Below are 18,640 nucleotides of genomic sequence, written 5' to 3'. Positions count from 1 at the left end.
CTCCTTTTCAGCTGAAACATTTACGCGCCTCCAGTTCAAGAATTCACCAGCCTCCACTAGTCGCTATCCCCAAAAAACGTAGCCTCCCTCAGTCTAGAGGGATTATTCTTACAATCCATCTCAAGCTAAAAAACGTATCGTTGTTTATATTCTCAGTCACTTCTCTTCTCCTGTGTTTTAGCAACTGTGAATGATATGCCAATACGTTATTAACAACGGATGCTCTAGGACTGCGTTAACCAAACCCCAGCCGCACGCAACAGGTAGGGAAGATCCTTGATCCAGAGGCCTGGCTCTGGAACACACTATTGCCATTCATGATAAGCAACGCTCTGAAACAAGAAACAGCGTTTCAGCTTCTGCTTCACTGCATTCTTGCTTCCAGTTTCAAGGCAGCAACACTCTAACCTCTATAGCTGAAGCAGCTTTTCTTGAATATTTAGATTACAAGCCTTTGGCTGATTCTACTCCGGCCACAAACACAAAAGCCACATTTCTTGAGAACAGGGGATTTTCCTGGAGCAGCCTGTTTATGTTCGGGCACCATGAGCAACCCAGATATGCAAATTCCTATTGAAATAAGTGCTTGGATGGGTTTCAAAATAGTTCACAAACGAGTTCACCCAGCCACTACTGTTCTCCACGTGAACTCCCTCAACAGATTGGAATGCTTGCTCAGTCTGTGGTTAAGAAGCTCCACCCAGAATCTACAAGCTTGGAAGGATGAAGCGTGCAAGGCTCCTTCTCATGGAAACCCTTGACTCCACCTGCCATGTGGCTCCAACTACCAACACCCATTCTCAATGATAATAAGGCACTCAAGTGCTTGCATGTCCCTACTTACTTTTTGCTCCCACACTCTAGTATTTTGGACCCCAATGGACCATGGTTTTGCAGCAGCCTAGACAGGCCTTTCCCCCTCGTCTACATCAAGAGCATCGAACCATTTGCATCCGGAAGTGGATATATTAGCAGGCTAAGTCTGGAGGATGTCCTGGGTCTGATCTAACCACCACCATAAGCAACACATTTTCAGAATATCCACTTGTTTCCCAAATACCACTATTTGGTCATTCCACAGTTTTTTGCCAGATCACTTGGATTATGACATGAAAACAATGCGTAGTTGTTGCCAGACTCATGGTTACTGTACAATTGGTAACTATTGCCGTGCACAGTCCTTTTCAGTTTACTTCCACTTCACATCCATTTGGTCCTATTGGAGACCTGCTGATTCTTCGTCAGACATATTTGGTTAGTGCTGGTTGTCTAAACAAGAATGCCCCACTTCCCTCTTAGCACTCCCCATTGCTGCGAAAAGCATGTCAGAATTAGGCCAGTTGAACTTGATGTTTGCTCGGTTTGTAGTTTCTTTTTGTGCTGGCTTATTGGTGGATTAGCCACTGTGAGGAAATGACTACTGCTCTGCAGGAGTGCAGTGATGTGTAGTGGTGAAACTGCCAACTCAGCCCCACATATCTACTAAACCAGCAGTGGTTCCAAACATAACGGTGAAACAGGCACACCCTAAAGGTATACCTCCCTTTACTTAGTTAGCAGTGCGGGCCAGGGGCTGGCTATATCTTCAGGAGGGTGTGAGCTGATAACAGTATCAACCAAACAACTTCAGTACAAAGAGGTCAAATTAAAAGATTGTCGATTCAAGGGGTTATTCAAAATATAGACTTTTAATTAACAATACAAATGCATTCAAGTGCACTAGCAAAACTTACCTCTGTAAAGAAAACACAGAAAACAGAGACTGTTTTAGAATGGCACTATGGGTAGATGAGCTTCCGGGTTTAGGCCTTAAATTGGCAAAATGTCAATGTTCAAGAACAAGATAGAGAAGGGAGGATTAAAAGTAATTATGATCCCTAAAGTGGACTAAGCCTCTTCATGGTACCTCATTCTGGTCTTTGGGGGATCGACACCATTTATGTGGGTTTCTTCGTGCTTTAGCTGTAGTCGGCCTGATGTCAAGATGGTTTGAATCAACGAGATTCCATCGGCAGTCGGTGTGTGGTCAGTTCAATGGTCCAGACTCCCAAAGGGTCGAGTCAGCATTCGAGATAGCAAGACGATGTCTTCCAACAGTTTGAGCAGCAGCTGCATTTTGCAGCAAGACGATGCTTCTGCTGGGTCAATTCCTTGTTCACAACAGCAAGTTCAATGGCTTTCAGCAGGTCGAATTGGCGCTCAAAGCTCAAATCAGTTGCTCGCTCGAAGGTCGAGTCTGCAGTCAGGTTGCTTGTGATGGTCCATGGCAATGGGACAAGTTGTCGACTGTATGGGTTGAGATGCAGCAAGTTGTTCAGAGTTTGCTTGGAGTGACAAAAGCAGCAGTGTGGGTCATGTGTCGGCTTGGAGGATGCTAAGAGCGGTTGAAGTGGCTCAATGATGGCTCAAACTCTTAAAAACAGGATTCCAGCTGCTCTTGAACTTCTGGGTTGTGGGGCATCTCAATCCATGGACCCAAGGTCAAGGCGAGTCCTTCTGTTGCACTGCCACACCAGGAAGCTTAGCTGGTATCTATAGAAGATCCTTCACCTCCAGTGAACAGGAGCCTGGTTTGGCTCCAGTAGAACAAGCTGTGAAAGGTCTTGGTTCAGCAACAGTTAGACCCACTGTTCCCTAGGGACGGTTGGGGGACAGAGCTCTCCTCTGCCTTAGATACCTTCTGTCTTCACATCTATGGTAGAGGACTTTGGAATCCACTGCATTCCCCACAGAGGTCCAAATATTCTTCCTTTTATGGTCGAAAGAAGAATCAAAGAAAGAGGGGTGACTCCTCTCCTTTTTTCTTAAAGACTTTACATTATTGTTTTTTAAACTCAAACAAAAATGAAAAAACAAATACAAATAAAACTAAAACAGAACAACAGCTGCAGGGTGGTTTACAAGAATACAGAGTGGAAGCCGTTATGGGAAGCAATCCTGTCCAAACAAGATCCACGTCAAAAGAGATCCAATATGTAGGGCATCTAAATACATATATATAGTACATAGAGCTTGGTCACCATTACACACGCCCCCTCGAGCAATGGATCTTCGGAAGGCTAGGATCAGAGAGAAATATTTAAGCAGCTACAGTCCAACCAACCAGAGAGGATACTTATTGCAGAACTCATGGAGAGGAAGCCACACCTTAATATGACCAGAAGGACAACCCAAGGAGGTGGCGCAGATATTTTCCAAAAAGGCCATCTCTCAAATCTTGTACCACCAGATTAGTGGGCCCCTCCTACTTCCAGCACCTAGCCAATGTGATCCGGGCCACCACTAATAAGTGGCTAATCAGTGATGCCATAGAGCCTTGCAAGGGGTCGACAGACTCCACTGTCCCACCCAACAAAACCACCATGGGATCCATAGGCAACGGCAATCCAGTAATAGCCTAGATTAGAACCAGTACCTCCTTCCAGAATGTGCGGGCCCTCCCACGGGTTCACCAGAGATGCAAAAGAAATCACTCCAGCATAGAGAGGAGATAGAGCAATCGATCTTATTAACCCGGGGCAGGTACATGTATTATCTAAACGGTATTGTTCCAAAGCAAGCCTACTGCTTGCTGCTGTTCCAAAGCAAGCCTCAGGAGGATAGCTGAGGGGTAACACGCTCACCTTGGAAGCAAGGCGACACGGAGCAACACAGGTTCGATTCCCAGGTCCGTGCTTAGAAATCTCTGGGTAATAAGCGTGTTATAAATAACCAATCATATCATATCATATCATATAATGTAAGAGGTCCAAGCCCTATTATAACAAGTGCCCTTTGCCTTTTGACATCACCCTCAGAGTAGTTTGCCCACAGTAATTGAAGCCTACCTTCCCACTCCGGCTACTTCCCTATCCACTTCTACCCTCCTGGGACATCAGATGGTCCACCTCACAGCAAGATAACTTCTCTCTGAGTCTGTTATTGGTCTACCTCAGGCCATAGTCACGTCCCCACCTTACTGTCTACTCCATGTTTCCCCAGCCTGCTTGTTTTTAGCTTGTGGACCTTTGGACCATGGTCACCTGCCTGATCTGCTCTGAGGGCTCTACATCCTACAGCCATACTTCCTCACAGACCTGCATACCCAGAGAATGTTGTCATCAGACGCAGCACCCCATTTCTGAGACTCCACCCACTGACCCACTTTCCTTTTTTTTTTTTTTAAATCAGGTGTCAAATGACATCAATCAGAGCGGGATTTGTGCTCAATGCTTTGTCTCCGCTCACTCTTCCATGTGAATGGCCACTAGAGGTGTGTTTGTAGCCAATCACAATGAGGCATCATCACAGAGTTACTCGGAGGGCTGTAAATCCCAGAGACTCATTCTCTTCCCCAGAGACCTGGAGAAGAGCGTAAAAACCCAAAGTCTATGGGATAAACCAGGAGACTAGGCAGGTCTGCTTTTTCAGTTTCAGCTTCACAATTTCCTAGGACTGTAGTGATCCGAAGTAGTTTGGTTCCTGGGCGTCCAAGGCCATGGTCACTCACTCTCTGTTCCTGAAATGCCCAGGCCCTGGCCACATGCCCAATATTTCAGTTCCTGAGGATAGTAGTACATAGTCAGACTACCAGTGTCTGCACCTGGGTGTTCTGAGACCATGTGCCTTTGTTGCCGGTCCCATCCACAGACATACAGACCATGCTTGTTGATGATGCCACCCCCATCAGAGTCTGTTACAGTGGTGACCTGAATCTGGTGCCCCCTGTACCTTTCCATCTTATAAGATGCCTAAGGCCATAGCTGGTAACATACCTCATCATGGTTTGAGCGCCTCACTGTGAGGAATTCAACCATCTGCATAGGAAGTGTGCGCTCGAATGGGCTTTTTTGAAATTTTGTAATAGAATAATGGGAGATCAACTGAAGAAAATGTGTGGGGCTAATCCACTCATATTTTCCTGTGATCGCCACACAGCAGACACATAGTCAAGTGTACTCCGGGGGGACATATTCTACATGCACAGTCATCCCGGTCACCTTTAGCTGGAATGTGACAGCCACGTGTACATCAAAGCATCTGAGGAAGGGGGAAGGCAACACCTTCCTTCTGCCATGACCAACCTAGTTAAATATCAAAGGCTCCATGGATCAGTCCTATTCTATTGTCAACGTTCTATGTGGTGGCAGCGCATACTGATGAGAGTTAAACAAAAGGAGGTCTGCGAAGAGGCTGAGTCACAGAACTAACACAAGGGACAGGAAACGAACCCCTCGTTGATATGCAATGTGTCAACTTGAAGCTAGCTCCCACCCCTCTGTATGAAGGTCAGTGAATGTCATGTCTGGGACAAATGTTTACAGTATGCCACTCCTGCTGGGAACCCCCTTTCAGAGGAAAGCAGAATGTGATTTGATGGAGACAAAGTCTGTTCTCGCCACAAACTTCAAAGGCGACCTGCGCTTTGATCAGGTGTCACAGAGAGCTCAATTAACCAGAGACACTTTGATCCACAACAGTCAGGAAGATGGGTGGGGCTTAGTAGTACATGTCACCATTACATTTCCTATTGCAAAGCAATCTGGTTATGACCTCACACATAACAGAAGATTGTTGGTGGGGACTCAGGATTGGTTCATTAAGGTAGGCTTAGCCTGCACCAATCACGTGCCCATTTCAATTTAAAAGAGGTTTGAGCCCTTCTTTTGGCAGATCATCGACGACTTTGAAAGGAGTAACAAGGACTTCTTTGGACCCTGGCTGAAGGTACAGTCTCCCTTACAGCTTCAGCCGTTGAAGGAAGGCCAGGATTTCCAAGAGGGAAGCAAGATCGCTCCCCTAAACATCTCAGAGGGAACAGAGCGAGATACCGGACTCTGAGGACCCGCCAGCAGCCCCAGAACCGGTACCAAGCCAGCACCCAGCGTGCCCTGCTAGATTCTGTCAGCAAGCTTTCTAGGTGAGAAGTGCAAGAGAGTCTCTGAACAAAGCACAAGGACGTTGCCTGCAAACACTCTCCTCAGCTTTGGCCCATCTGCCTTAAATGACGACACAAGCCCTGCGAAGAAGCCAGGAGGAGTGCCACAACAAGCACCAACCAGCACCAACTTTTAAGGAAATTATCGAGGCAGTCGAGCGTTTGAACCGTGAGCGGCTGCACCACTGACTGTTGTCACGCTGCAGACACTAAAGCTGCCTGAGACGACGCCTCAACCAGCATTCCAGATCTTCCAACCAGCACAAAGACGTTTCTTGACCCATAGCCGATAGTGTAGGCCAGCCTGCAGCCTTCCATCAAACCTTGCCAAACTGCCTTCCGCCTGATACCAGCAGCTGTCTGCCATCTTGAACTCCGTCGACAGAGCTGCAAAGCATCCTGAACTGACTTCATGCTGTCAAGCATCAAGATCATCTCAAGCACCAGGTACATTGCGGCTCTGTTCCCCTAGTCCTTCTCCAAAGGCCCCTAGTGACATTTACAACCCCTTGCTCCCTTGGTGCTGAAATCAAACAACCTTGAACAGTTAAGACTTGCTTTACTGACTACCCGCCTGTCAGTATCCAGAGTGCATCCCTTTTCTTTCGTAAAACTGTCTGACCTCTGTGCTCCTTTACAGGGTGGGCTGTATTTTGCAGTGTGCTAGAACTGTCTGTTGTAATAATAATAAAGTAGACATTTGTATACAACTTTGACTGGACAGTCCCTTTTAACATTGGGTAATAACTGTATTTTCACTGTGTTGCAACTAACCAACGATCCACAACCTTGCGGAGAGAAGCCTGCCGTTCCGTCCACGTTACCAAAATTGGACAAGGAGGTTTATAATTTACTTGTGTTCCAATCTGTTCGGATCCGTTCTGGTGTACTAGAGGTGTGGGGCTGATTGTTTAGAAAGTGATATTCATCCCTGGACCACTGGTGCCTCGGAAGTTGTTTCGTCACACTTACTCTGCCTGCTGCTGAAGTGCCCTGTCCTCACCCCCACTTTATGTCCACTGTTCCTGCAATTCCAAGATCATGGCATTCCACCCCTCTGCACCTGATCCCGTTATTCCCTGTTTTAGATCACCACATTTTTAACAGCCGTCCCTGGGACTTCCACAATAATAATGGAATACAGCCAAGTCACCACACCTCCCCTCCTCCTCCCTCCTCTGTGCTTGTCCTTGAAAAACACTGGTCACGCTTCCCTCTGTGTCGGTGCGTGGGATTCCAGTATCGTGGCCGGCCCCTTCATCCTTTACGTCAGCAGCACCTGGGCTTCCCTCCCAGCTGCGCTCACATCCAGTCGCCTTTTACTGCCGGCCGCATTACAGTAATTAAATCCCTGCGCGCGCCACTTCCATCCAGTGGATGCCGGGCACACAAAAGCCAGGCTCGCTATCGATTCTAAGTTCAGACAAAGGTCGGCTGCCTGACATAGCAACACAGTGGATTTCTCACGTGACTTAGGAAGGAGGGGCACCTCAACGCAGGAGTTCAGCAGTGTTGTACTTGTTGCGCCACTTAAAAGGACAGGCTAGCCAAACGTTGCCATGAACCAATGAAAACCTAGGACCTGCTTCTGCAGAAAGCCCGTGCCCGGTTCCCGAGCCGCCCATTTCTGCTCAAGCTTGTTCACCACTGTAATATAATGGGGGTCCGTAGTGCGCCCGCTACCCCCATAGTGGTTTCCCGGGACGAGGTCTGTCCCAGTGGATACTGCCAGTTGTGCCCACGTTTGCGTTTCCAGTCCCTGCAAGGCTGTAACTATCTCACATTAGAGCGCCCGGAGATCACGCACATGGCAGCAGTGCATGGTACACAGCCAAATAACACGACATTAGTTCTGGGTGATGCATGGAATGAGCTGTATATTCTGCCACCTGCAAATAACAAGGGGGGTCCTGGGAGTCTCTCTGCCAGACATTAGTCCTGGTTATGAGATACTTACCCAGAGTCTTTAGCTCACTATCTTTCACAGAGAAGAAATATCCCAAACATATCAGTATTTGTCCTGCCCTGGGGCAGTTCAGCACTGAAATGCTAGGCAATTCTCCTCTGAACAAGAGTACCAACAGAAACCCCAGACACGTATTTCGGTCTGGTTGGACCTCATCAGTAGGGTGGATCTGTGCCTCTCTAAGAATAGTGAGCAAGGGGTCCACGTCTGGATTCCCCCAGTAACTTAGGGTGAGACCCAAAGTAAAATAAATATCAAATAAGTAAAATCCTTTTCAAACTTGCAATGCAATTTGCTGCCACCCCATTCTTACGTCTACAACACTGCACAATGATTACTGGGAAGAAGTCCATGAAGAGCTAAAGAAGTGCTATATTCAATAACACTGGCATACCGAGAAACACATCCAAAATCACATATGTCTACACTTGTAGCAAGCAACACGGCACCTACAAGACAAAGGACAAGCAGGAATTAGCTGGACGCTTAGTTTGAAGAGAAGGGCAGTGGGAGATTTTCAATCAGTTTCCAAACGATGTAAGGATGGGATACAGTTCTTATATTGTACATTGACCTGCCCAAATGTAAACAATCTTTAACAAAACAAGTTAATGTACAGATTAAAGAGCAAATCAGCCAAATCCAGGGATTACACATGTATCTGTGCTGTTCTATGTAGCAATGCAAAGGCAAGGAAGGAGGAACCGCTGTATATGCATTTGAGAAGTTGACAAGGAAGATCTACACATACACATCAGTAGGGGTGAGGAACTACAATGGGACCACTTATGCGAAAGAGCTTGCGCCATAGTTAGATAGCTGCCCTGTCGGCCACTTTGCATTATTCCAGTTTACCGGCTACTGGGAGTGATGGCATTGCAAGTAGTATGGGGATAAAAAGGCTGCAGGGTTTGGCAGGTGTGCCCAGCATGGCGGCTCGTCATCTGATGCCGTCATCAAAAGGCAGAACATGCAAACAAGTGATGGAACTGGAGAATAGTGGAAGGGGGAGCTCTGGGTTGCGACCACCAGGCTGACATTAGGAACCCTGCAGAGGTTCTTGCAGTTTTCCGAGTCATGACTCGAAAGGTTGCGGCACATCTAATAAACTACTGCATGGGTTAGCTCTCCACCCGCACATCACACCGCAGGAGTGAATCTTTAAGCAAGTCGATTAACCTAAAGTTCTCAGCCCTCTACAAAACATACAAATAAGGCAGGAGCCCCAAAAAGTCACTGTAGCATGCACTTGCCCTAATCCTTCCCCATCACACTTCCTCACCAGCCCCCTTATACTCCCTCCCCCAGGCTGCACACCACACACTCCAGAAAGGACGGAGTGTATGTGCGCAGTGTAGGTGCAAGCAAAAGGCAGAGAAGGAGCACAACCATGATGGACCTGTGTGCAGGAGCTATGGAGAGTGGCATACCACAGTTCCACTACCATTTTACAACCAGGTGCTCTTTATGAAGTAAAAGCAAACCCGTTCATTTGTCCACCCTATGGAAGATACAAGCAAACGGAAATCTGTTTTAACATGCATTCATGAAGCATGGATGAGCTCTCAGCCTGGATGGACTCCCTCTGGCTTCATCGTAACTTTTAGAAGATGGAGAAGGTCCTGCTAACACTAAGAAACTCTCTCCCAACACCCCATCTGCGCCTGGTTTTGGAAAACCTGTCAAGTTGTCGATACAGTTGATAAATGTTTGTGCTATTTTCACAGGATTTTATTTCACAATTAGGTGGCTACTTGGGATTTGCCCCTTCATGCTACTAAACAGGTATACAGTTATAGCGGGAGGCTTAGTGACTAGTCCCTTGGGCTATTCTAAAGCACTCCTTTTGGATACTTAAGGACCACCGACTATTCATTCCAAGGGATCTGACTGGGGGAGATAAAAGAGGTTCAATCTTGGGATCCAGGTTTCGTAATACATTACCAAATTCTATTCATGACAGCACCCATTGGTCTAGTGGCAGGCCTCTGTTGATAGAGGAAGCAGCTGCTGTTTAGGGAGGTGTTAAGTATGGGTTCCAGCAAGGTTAAGATCAGTGAGTGGAGGTGGGTCAGTTCAAAAGGCCATATATAAATGTCCCAACTGACCGACCACTTAGAGAAATTAATGACAAACATTAGAGGACCTCAATCATCCTGTTCCACACACATGGCTGTCAACCTTACCCATCCACAGTCCCAGAAAACACATGCTGCACCTTGCTCCGTCCCACATACCCCACCATCCTTTGCCAGTCACAGTTCCACTACTTTTTTGCCTTACTTCTAGCACTTCCTGTGTGACTTTGTAGATACGTAGATACCACGATTCCAGCGGCAAACATTTAAAACCGACAATAAATCCTTGGTGCAAGAAATGACGCACTAATGAGTCTTACTTTGAAATACTAGTAGTGATGAACTTGGATACACCCAGCTGTGCGCCCACCTTGCTATGGCAGCAGCTGCCAGTGCTCTACGGAGGCCCAGCCAAGAAACTGGTTCTGGAATCGAACACCTCATTGCCAGATACTGGGAGCAGGCCAGGATGATGTATATATGTGGAGAAGCCTACCTCTCTGCCCGAAAAAGGAAAGTACAGTTGTTCGAGGTGCACATCCAGGGTGAAACAGTGTTGGGAAAATAAGGTTATGAATAAAAATATCCCAAGACAAATCTCTTTGGGCCTCATTACGACCCTGGCGGTCCCGTAATGAACGGTGCCGGTATGGGACCGGCACCGTTTATTACGCGATGCCTGATTACGAGGTCCTCTAGCGTGACCCGGAACAGACGTTTGGTAAAACCAGACGTCCTTTCCAGGTCCCGCGAGGGGACCAAAGAGCTAATAACGGGCCTATTATTAACGGGCCCATTATTAGCTCCATCCCCATTCCCATTGAGCCCTATGAGGCCTCAAATGGGAATGGGGAATGGTTTTGTGCATGAGGAATTACGGGGTCCTCCAAGGTCGGAATGACCCGGTAATTCATCATTCACAGAACCCGGTATTGGAACCCTGTATGGAGGCAGCCATGCCCTTGTTAAGGGCATGGCTGGCTCTATACTCGTAATGATGCCCTTTGTCTCCCATTTCCTTGGATTTGAAATTAATAGTGTTAGAAGGCAGGCGTGCGCATCTTGCGATTGTTATACATAAAATCTGGGAGTAATTTATCCACCTGTTAACATTGCATTATTCTATCTGTATTTTGAAGACCTAGAGTTGTTGCACTGGATGCAAAATAAGTCACGCCATGAGTGTCACTGATTTTGCCAAAGTGCAGTTCTAAACAGCTGGTGTGCCTTTGACTCAGCTGTGTAGGCAGGAGACTTGTGTGGACCACACATCCTGCTTTTCCAGAGGACCCTGTGCACCACCTGAAGTGTGTAAGCCATCGGAAGCACTGTGATTGGATTATAGAGGGACATGTGACACACTACCTCCCTTTTTCAGTCGCCCATGGCACTTGACCTGAACTGCAAAGATTCTCAGGCGTTTGGGTAGGCTTCAAAGAGAAGCCCAAGGGCAGGAGGCAAAGTTGAAAGGTTAATGATCATGTGTGCTCTTTGTTCCACTTTGGACCTTCCTTCTTGTAAAGGATCACTGCCCACCACACTTTTCTTTAGGATTTCCTAGAGAAGCTGGGCTACTACAACCGCTTTCCATATAGGTTCCAAACCTTCAACAGCCTCGGTTTCCTCTGCCAGAGGGCAGTGAGGTTGTTGCGTCCCAAATCCCCAGTGAATAATCTGGGTCTGGGGTGTGCTCTGAAATTACTTTGCTGCATGCTGACTTGCACAAGAGGACAGTGTTAGAAAGTTCACCCAGAAGACTCTTCAGGAAGTACATCATTATCTTCTAGGGTGGCTCAATACAATACCCGTAGCCAGGAACACTGGCAGAGAAGATGGACTCTGCATGCAGGAAGGTCTCAATGCTCTTTTCCAGGCAGCGATTTAGTGTGGCTATGGGGATGTGATCCCTGTGGTGAGGGTAACATGGCTGAAGAAATGTTCCCATTTCTAGCTCCCAGGTGGCTATTTTGTGTGGTGGTATTGGTGGAGCGGCTTTGGAACTATGAGGCAAAGGCCAACATACTACGGCAGCATTGTATTGCATGGGGAATGTGTGGTGTTGAGAGCAAGAGAAATCTCTAAGCAGCAGTGGGCAGAGACATTCCTTCCAGAAATGGCTCCATCCAGTGAGTAGCAGGAGGACTTACCAGTATCCTCCCCATAGCCGTATTAGTTCTAGGTCAAATGGCATCAGTGGAGGAAGCATGATGCTTCAGCAGCTGTCCAGCAAGTCAACACTCACAGATTCAAAGGCATGCTAGGCTTCTGCCATGCTGAAAATGTCCAGAATGTCGTTCCCTGTGAACCGTACGGCAGGAGACATCTGTACTAGGAGAAATCTGTACCATTCCACGTGCAGCTTATATTTTACTCTTTCACTTCACTACAGCTCAATACTGGGGCAAGACATTTTCTGTCCTCCATCGGTTGATGGGTGCAAGCAGTGCATGGATATATGCGAATGGCTGGACTGTCGAGATGGGTTGAGCCTCTGTTTATTTATTTTATTTAATGAGCATTTGTTAGGTGCCTATACAACAGAATTGTGTTTCAAGGCGCCACAAGGCTAAATAGGGAGGGAAGAAGGGGAATTAATAACAATTATTGGTGCTATTAGGCGTTGTGGCATTCAGACGTGAAAATGCAGTGAAGATAAGTGCTAGGGATAGGGGTGGTGGGTGGATAAGTGCTGGTGGGTGCCCAGGAGGAAAGCACCAGGGGGAGCCAGGAGGAGGCCTCAGGCTAAGTGCTAGGGCGGACAAATCCCAGGGTGGGGTGCACAGCCACCAAGCAGGGGCCCGCAGCGGTAAATGCAGTGGGGGTGGGGAGAGGTGCTGATAGCGACTGGGTAGGGGCCTGGTAATCTGTGATATGCATGAGGACCAAGCCTTTGTGGGGTGAGGGGACATTGCAGGGGGGAAACCTTAACTTGGGTGCTATCTATCCTAATTCAAAAGGTGGTCCTATTCAATTGTGCTTTGGATATGTTCTACTAGAAGGGTAACCAAGTGCATTGCGTCCATTCCCATTGTAATTATCACCCCATTGGTGATGCGGCCCAATATTAAAATGTGTGATTTTTGTGAATTTTAAAAATAAATAAATGTATTTTTCACCAACCGGCCTGGTTCCTGGTCCATTGTGACCCGGGTATTTGTAAAAAGGGGTGTGAGACGGGTCGGGTATCGGCTCACTTTGAATTAATTGAAATTAAACAAAAAGCATTCCTATTGAGCGCCACAACACACGATAAGACCAATCTTCTACAAATTACAGAAGACAAGGAGTGGTTTGTTTATATGTTCCTCCAAAGATAGATCATCTGTGTCTTTATAGACTACACTGGATTAATCCATAATGATTTGGTGCAAGTTTCACTTACACTATTTTTTAGCTTAGTAAATCAAACACACACGCACACACACACACACACACACCCTACTAAACTCAAAAAAGTAGTTTAAGCAAAACTACATTTACTAAGCTCAAAAGAATAGGATAAGTAAAACTTCTACCAAAAAATGACCCAAGTTCTTACTTAAGCTACTAATTTAGCTTAGTAAATCAGCCCCATATACATCTCAAGGAGTCTAAGTTATTTTATAAGAACATGTGATAGACAGAAACATCCTCTGACATGAAAAGCAGGATGTCAACTCAATTCTTGCATCATCTCATATCAGTTGAATAACAATGACCCAACTGAGGTCATTGTCTCTCAGCAGACATTTTACTGTGAAAGGATACATCCAGTACAACAGGATGGGTGGTAAACAATTGCATTTCTTTACTCACGTAGAATTGGAATACTGCAGGAAGCCAAACTCGTCTCTCTGGCCATCAGGGCACAGCGACTGCATGACCGGCAGGATCCCAGCGGAGGTAAGTGGCGCTGCTGTGTAGAAGGCTGGAGAGACACAGACGGGAGAACAGTACAAGAGAGCAGAAGGCACAGGAAAGGGAGGGGAAAAGACACACAAGTTCAGAAGAAGGCAAAGGATGGCTAAGCTCAGAACTACACGCAAACACCCTTCCCCAATTTCCAGGTCAGGCAGGCAGAAAAGGTCAGAAGTCTAGCAAGCCATCCGCATGCTTGCTTTGCTACTTCCTGGCTGAGCGAGATCCCTCCTGGAACAATCCCCAGGGGGTTTAATGTCTAGCCTTTAGTTTGATGCAAAAGCCAAAGATCAGGAAGGGAGAAGTACTACATGCAAAGCAGTCAATTGGAGCTTGCACCGGGCAACAATCCACGCAACACAGAGGCGCCATCACAGGAACTGGAAGGTGTGACTAAATGCATCCAATCAGTGCGCTTAAAAACATAAAAAAGGTGTGAACCAGTGAACTAAATGGAGTCTTGCAACACGCAGTTAGTGGACAGGACTTTGACAAAATAACTAATCAAAATGGCAACCCCTATACAAAGCAATGCCGATCACTGTGGACTTTGAAGAAAGTTTAATCGTACTTTTTCCTCCTGCAAACTCTTAAAAGGTTTTTAAATAGATAAATTAATAATGCTGCATCAATTCAAAAGCGTGCCATCATTCAGTGATGGCATTTTAATTTGAATTGGACTAGATTTCATGCAACTGGGAAATCATTCATACAGTGTTCAGCAGATGTGAGAATACAATTCCACTTTATGGGTTTGGATTTCAGTGGGAAATGTGTTCAAGGAGACGGCAAGATTTCCGATGCGGCCTGGGCTTCATGGACAGCTGAAGGAATCACAATGGGCACATCTGCAGCAGTTGTTCCTTCCTGTGTGGGGTTTGATTCAGACTGTGAACTAAGTAGATCTTTGAAGGCTGTGGGCTCTTCTATTTCTATTGTTCAGCTGCTACTTCCTTCTTATAAAGGTGCACTTTCACGTTTTGTTGGGAAACAGACCCCACGTGGAGGCAGGTCGTCCGATGCTGGGATCAATTGTTGGCTGAATTAAATCTATGTATGAGTTTGTCAACCATGAGGGAAGTTCAAAGTATGTTCCTTGTCTTGGCTCTGTGAATTAATTGTTTTCTGAATCTTGGTGGATTGGTGCTACCTGCTCAAGCTTTGTATACAGGGTCAGGTGATCAGTGTGTCGGTGTTAAAAGGTGTAGGATTTTCCTATAGTACATTTTTAGATCTTAGGACTGCCAAACTATGTTGCAGATAGCTTTGGAATTTCACTTGTTGTATGTGGGAACAGCTGCTTTGAGACAATTGTGCTTATTTACATGCCCATGCTCAGGTCAGTGTCTAATTGCACTGAAAGGACCTCATTAGGAGTGTGATGGTAAAGGTAAAATGGCCGATATTTCCAAATACCGCCTGTCTCGCCCCTTCTCCTCCTTATGGGTTCTGAAACTCATATGGGAAAGAGCTGGTCCGTAGGACAAGGAGATCAATCCTCCACAAAAAGTAGCGGCAAAGATGCGTGCACAATCACTGCATGCAGTAGTCCCGTAGATCCCCAATTAAGTCCAATGGGACTCCAAAATCGGGAATAGCCTTAAGCTGTAAACCTCTGGATTTGCTAGAATTACCGGATTCCTTAACAGTAATCAAGTTTGGCGATTGTAGATTTTAGCAGTGGTATAAGATCAAACTCATCGGGGCCTGCATGTTTTGCGTCTTGGCCCCAGAGTTAATATTCATATAATCATCTTCTACAATGCGCAAGTAGCCTGTGGAGTATTCAGAGATAGAACCTATTGTTTATCGGCTAAATGGACTCTCTTAAATCTCTTTTAAAATTAGCAGTCAACCAGGCTTTGATAGCCTGGTTGACTGCAAAAACAAAGAGGTGATGGCTGGAAGGTTTAGAATGAATCTTAACCTCTGGCGTTGCTCTGGGCAACCCTCCAGACCATCGTTCTTCGCCTGCCAAGCCATTACAGAAGGGGAAAGACCATATGCAAATCAGGTTTGGCCCCACCCCAAAAGGGGTAGTCCAGCCCGAACTGCTAGGTCACATCCCTTCTGCACAAGACCACAAGCATCCCCAAACATGTTTCGGCCTTGTTGGGCCTCATCAGTGAGGAGTAGCTTGGGTCTCTAGGCCCAGCAGGCACGGGACCCACGTCTGGGCATACCCGTCCCACTCGGGGTAACATAGCACCCCGAGTGATAGCCGCAAGCCAGTAAGTCTTTCTGATTAGGTTACCGAAGTCTCATGACATTTTGAAGAAGACTCAAGCATCTTCCACATGTGTACAATTTACACCCAAAATTAGCTACGTCATGTAAACGATCAGCCGTATGGTGGCAGCTGGTAATTTATAGAGACCTCTGCTGTGAGAGTTAAATGTGCTCAGGAAATCACTAATACGAGTTGGTCAGGAAAGAGAAGCACCTCAGACTTCTCTGTGGTTATGATGCTTTCTGAGTATGGTTGTCATTCTAGGAAGACCACTGTTATTGTCAATGGTACACAATGTCCACAAGTATTTTTCGCCTCTGGCTAGGTCTGACACTATTAATCATTGAAAAGGCTGCGACTTCTATATGCTTGCTTAGTTGTGTGGTTGCTAGCTTCCATTAACTACTTTGGTACGCCTCTAGCTGGCCTCGTCACTTGAGTTTAGGGAGGACTTTCAGGAAATGGGTTATTCATGCGCAGTGAAGATGAGTGAAGATGAGTGGAGATTGAGCACCTAGGTGTCGACTATTACCATTACTGATCATGTCTATGGGTCGGCACACTCTTTGGCCATGGGTTATTCAGTCATGTGGTTTATAAACTAGAAGGTTCAAATAATGTCCCCGTTATCGCTGGGCGTGAAAGCAATATGCTCTGTGGTGGTGTGGCGACGTTGCAGATGTAGTTTATTCTTATGGGGTAGACATTGTTCGGAAGCTTCCTGTTGATCTGGTTCCTCTTCATCATAAGTGACTGCTTTGTGTCTACTCAATCCGAAATGCAGTGGCCTTTATGTTCCTGGGGGGGACGCCGTATGATCTTATGCAGGGGAGAATTATGCAGAATGCCACAGAGCTGGATTACATCATAGGCTCAAGTGCAGGGTAGGAGGCAGGAAATGGGATGGTTACTCCCCACTGGTTTATTTTGCTGTTCAGTGATTTTGAATTACTGATTTGACTTGGGGGGGTGGTGTCGGTTTGATATGAAGGCTGCCTGTTCCCAAATTCAAGCAACTGAGAAGCCATTGGCAAATCAAAAGTTCCTAGTTATCTGCATGATTGATCATGATTCTAACCTGGAGAAATAGGGGAAAGGACGTAATGAAGAACGGTGCTATCTTACCTTTTACAACGCTGACTCCCCCAAACGCCCCCTTCAATCCCTTATCACCTGCGATTGCCAGGACAGTTGTTAAAATGGCTGTGTAAGTATAGGATGGAAGCTGGCCCCAGATGGTTCACAAGTTTTTAAAATAATGGGTTGCAATGTTCCCGTTAATCCCTCTTTAGTGGACACCACTGCTGGACCAGCACGGGGACTGGAGACAAACGTCTGAAAATGTCTTTTACCCTCGTCCAGGAAGTGAATTCTGACCGTTTCCCCCTGCCTCATCCCTCCCATCCCAATCATCAGGCACACCATTCTGTAGATTAGTGCTTGTTATCTTAAACACCATCACGGTTTCTCTGTGGACAGTCTACAGAAGCAAGAAGATTATGTCAATGAGTAAACAACAGTAACGTCCCCTTTAACTGAAACCAGCCCATCACCGAGCAACCAGGCATTACAATAAGGGAGAGGCAACTTCTCATTAGATGAATAAGAGCGAGTGGGAGTTAAGGAAAGAGGGGTTAGTACTACTCAGTGAGAAGGTTGACAGATAGTTCCACCAGTGGACCAGCAAAGAGAAGAAATACACTGCAGGCCCATTACCACCACGCAAGCCCTCACACTAAAGGCTGATCTAGAAAAGAAGGCCCACCCTTCACCAGCTCTAGGACAAGGACTTCAGGTGGCTGGCTCAGTACTGCCCATTGCTTAGCCCTTGGGCCGAGGAAAGGGCCAATTTCTTTGGAGTCAGGAACCTGACAGTCAATTGATGAATCTGTTTCAACACTTGTGCACCTTGAGATCTTACGTGAAACTTGAAACTCTGTAGGACTCCGGGAGGAAAGCTTTGCACTTCAATTAGCCCGCAATTGGACCCGTCCCGATCACGGCTTATATATTCACCAACCTCTTCAATGACCCTCCACTTCTTACTCTTCACCACTCCCTTTTACACTCCTTGCGTTTCCATGGTGGAACTCAGCCGGGGACTATGAGTGAAAGAGTCGGGCACCTGGTGAAGATGGCATTCCACATACGCATAAGGGTTGTTAGTCTAGAGTGGGGGCGTCCTACTATTAACATATGGAAAGACAATGATGAACTACATCTAGATTAGCTTATCCACAGAGGTCAGGGAGGGAGCAAGAACTCCAGAATCACATGAAAGAATCCCACAGACATCCATCAATGCATTATATTTTTTTAATTCGTCTTCTGCCTTTTTCCGTTTTGATTTGGAATGACTTCTTATAGAGGCTTTTTATAAATCCCTTAATCAAACCCATGCCAGTTCCTAAGCTGTGGTTAAAGTTCCCGGGGGCTTCTTCATGGCGGGAAGCCTGACCTTATAACGCCAACCTTTCAACCCTACAGAGCACTATTGGGCAGGCGGGAATTTCTAAGTGGCCAAGGGTGCTCCTGTACCAAGGCAAAAGTTC

At 46.5% G+C, this 18,640-nt stretch overlaps 1 protein-coding gene across 2 annotated transcripts in view; it reads right to left on the bottom strand.

Annotated features, from left to right (window-relative positions):
* The window catches only part of ABCA2 (ATP binding cassette subfamily A member 2), a 1,079,583-nt gene that overhangs the window by 719,628 nt on the left and 341,315 nt on the right, over positions 1-18,640 (bottom strand). For both annotated transcript variants that reach the window (XM_069609742.1, XM_069609743.1), the window contains exon 3: positions 13,757-13,868. In XM_069609742.1, coding sequence (XP_069465843.1) covers positions 13,757-13,868 — 112 coding nt within the window. The remainder of the gene's footprint in view (positions 1-13,756; positions 13,869-18,640) is intronic.

This window comes from Ambystoma mexicanum, chromosome 8, assembly GCF_040938575.1.
Source record: "Ambystoma mexicanum isolate Mex_15411 chromosome 8, UKY_AmexF1_1, whole genome shotgun sequence".
In the NCBI taxonomy this organism is placed as follows: domain Eukaryota; kingdom Metazoa; phylum Chordata; class Amphibia; order Caudata; family Ambystomatidae; genus Ambystoma; species Ambystoma mexicanum.
Note: the sequence above shows the minus strand (reverse complement) of the source record. Positions and strands in the feature narration are given on the sequence as shown.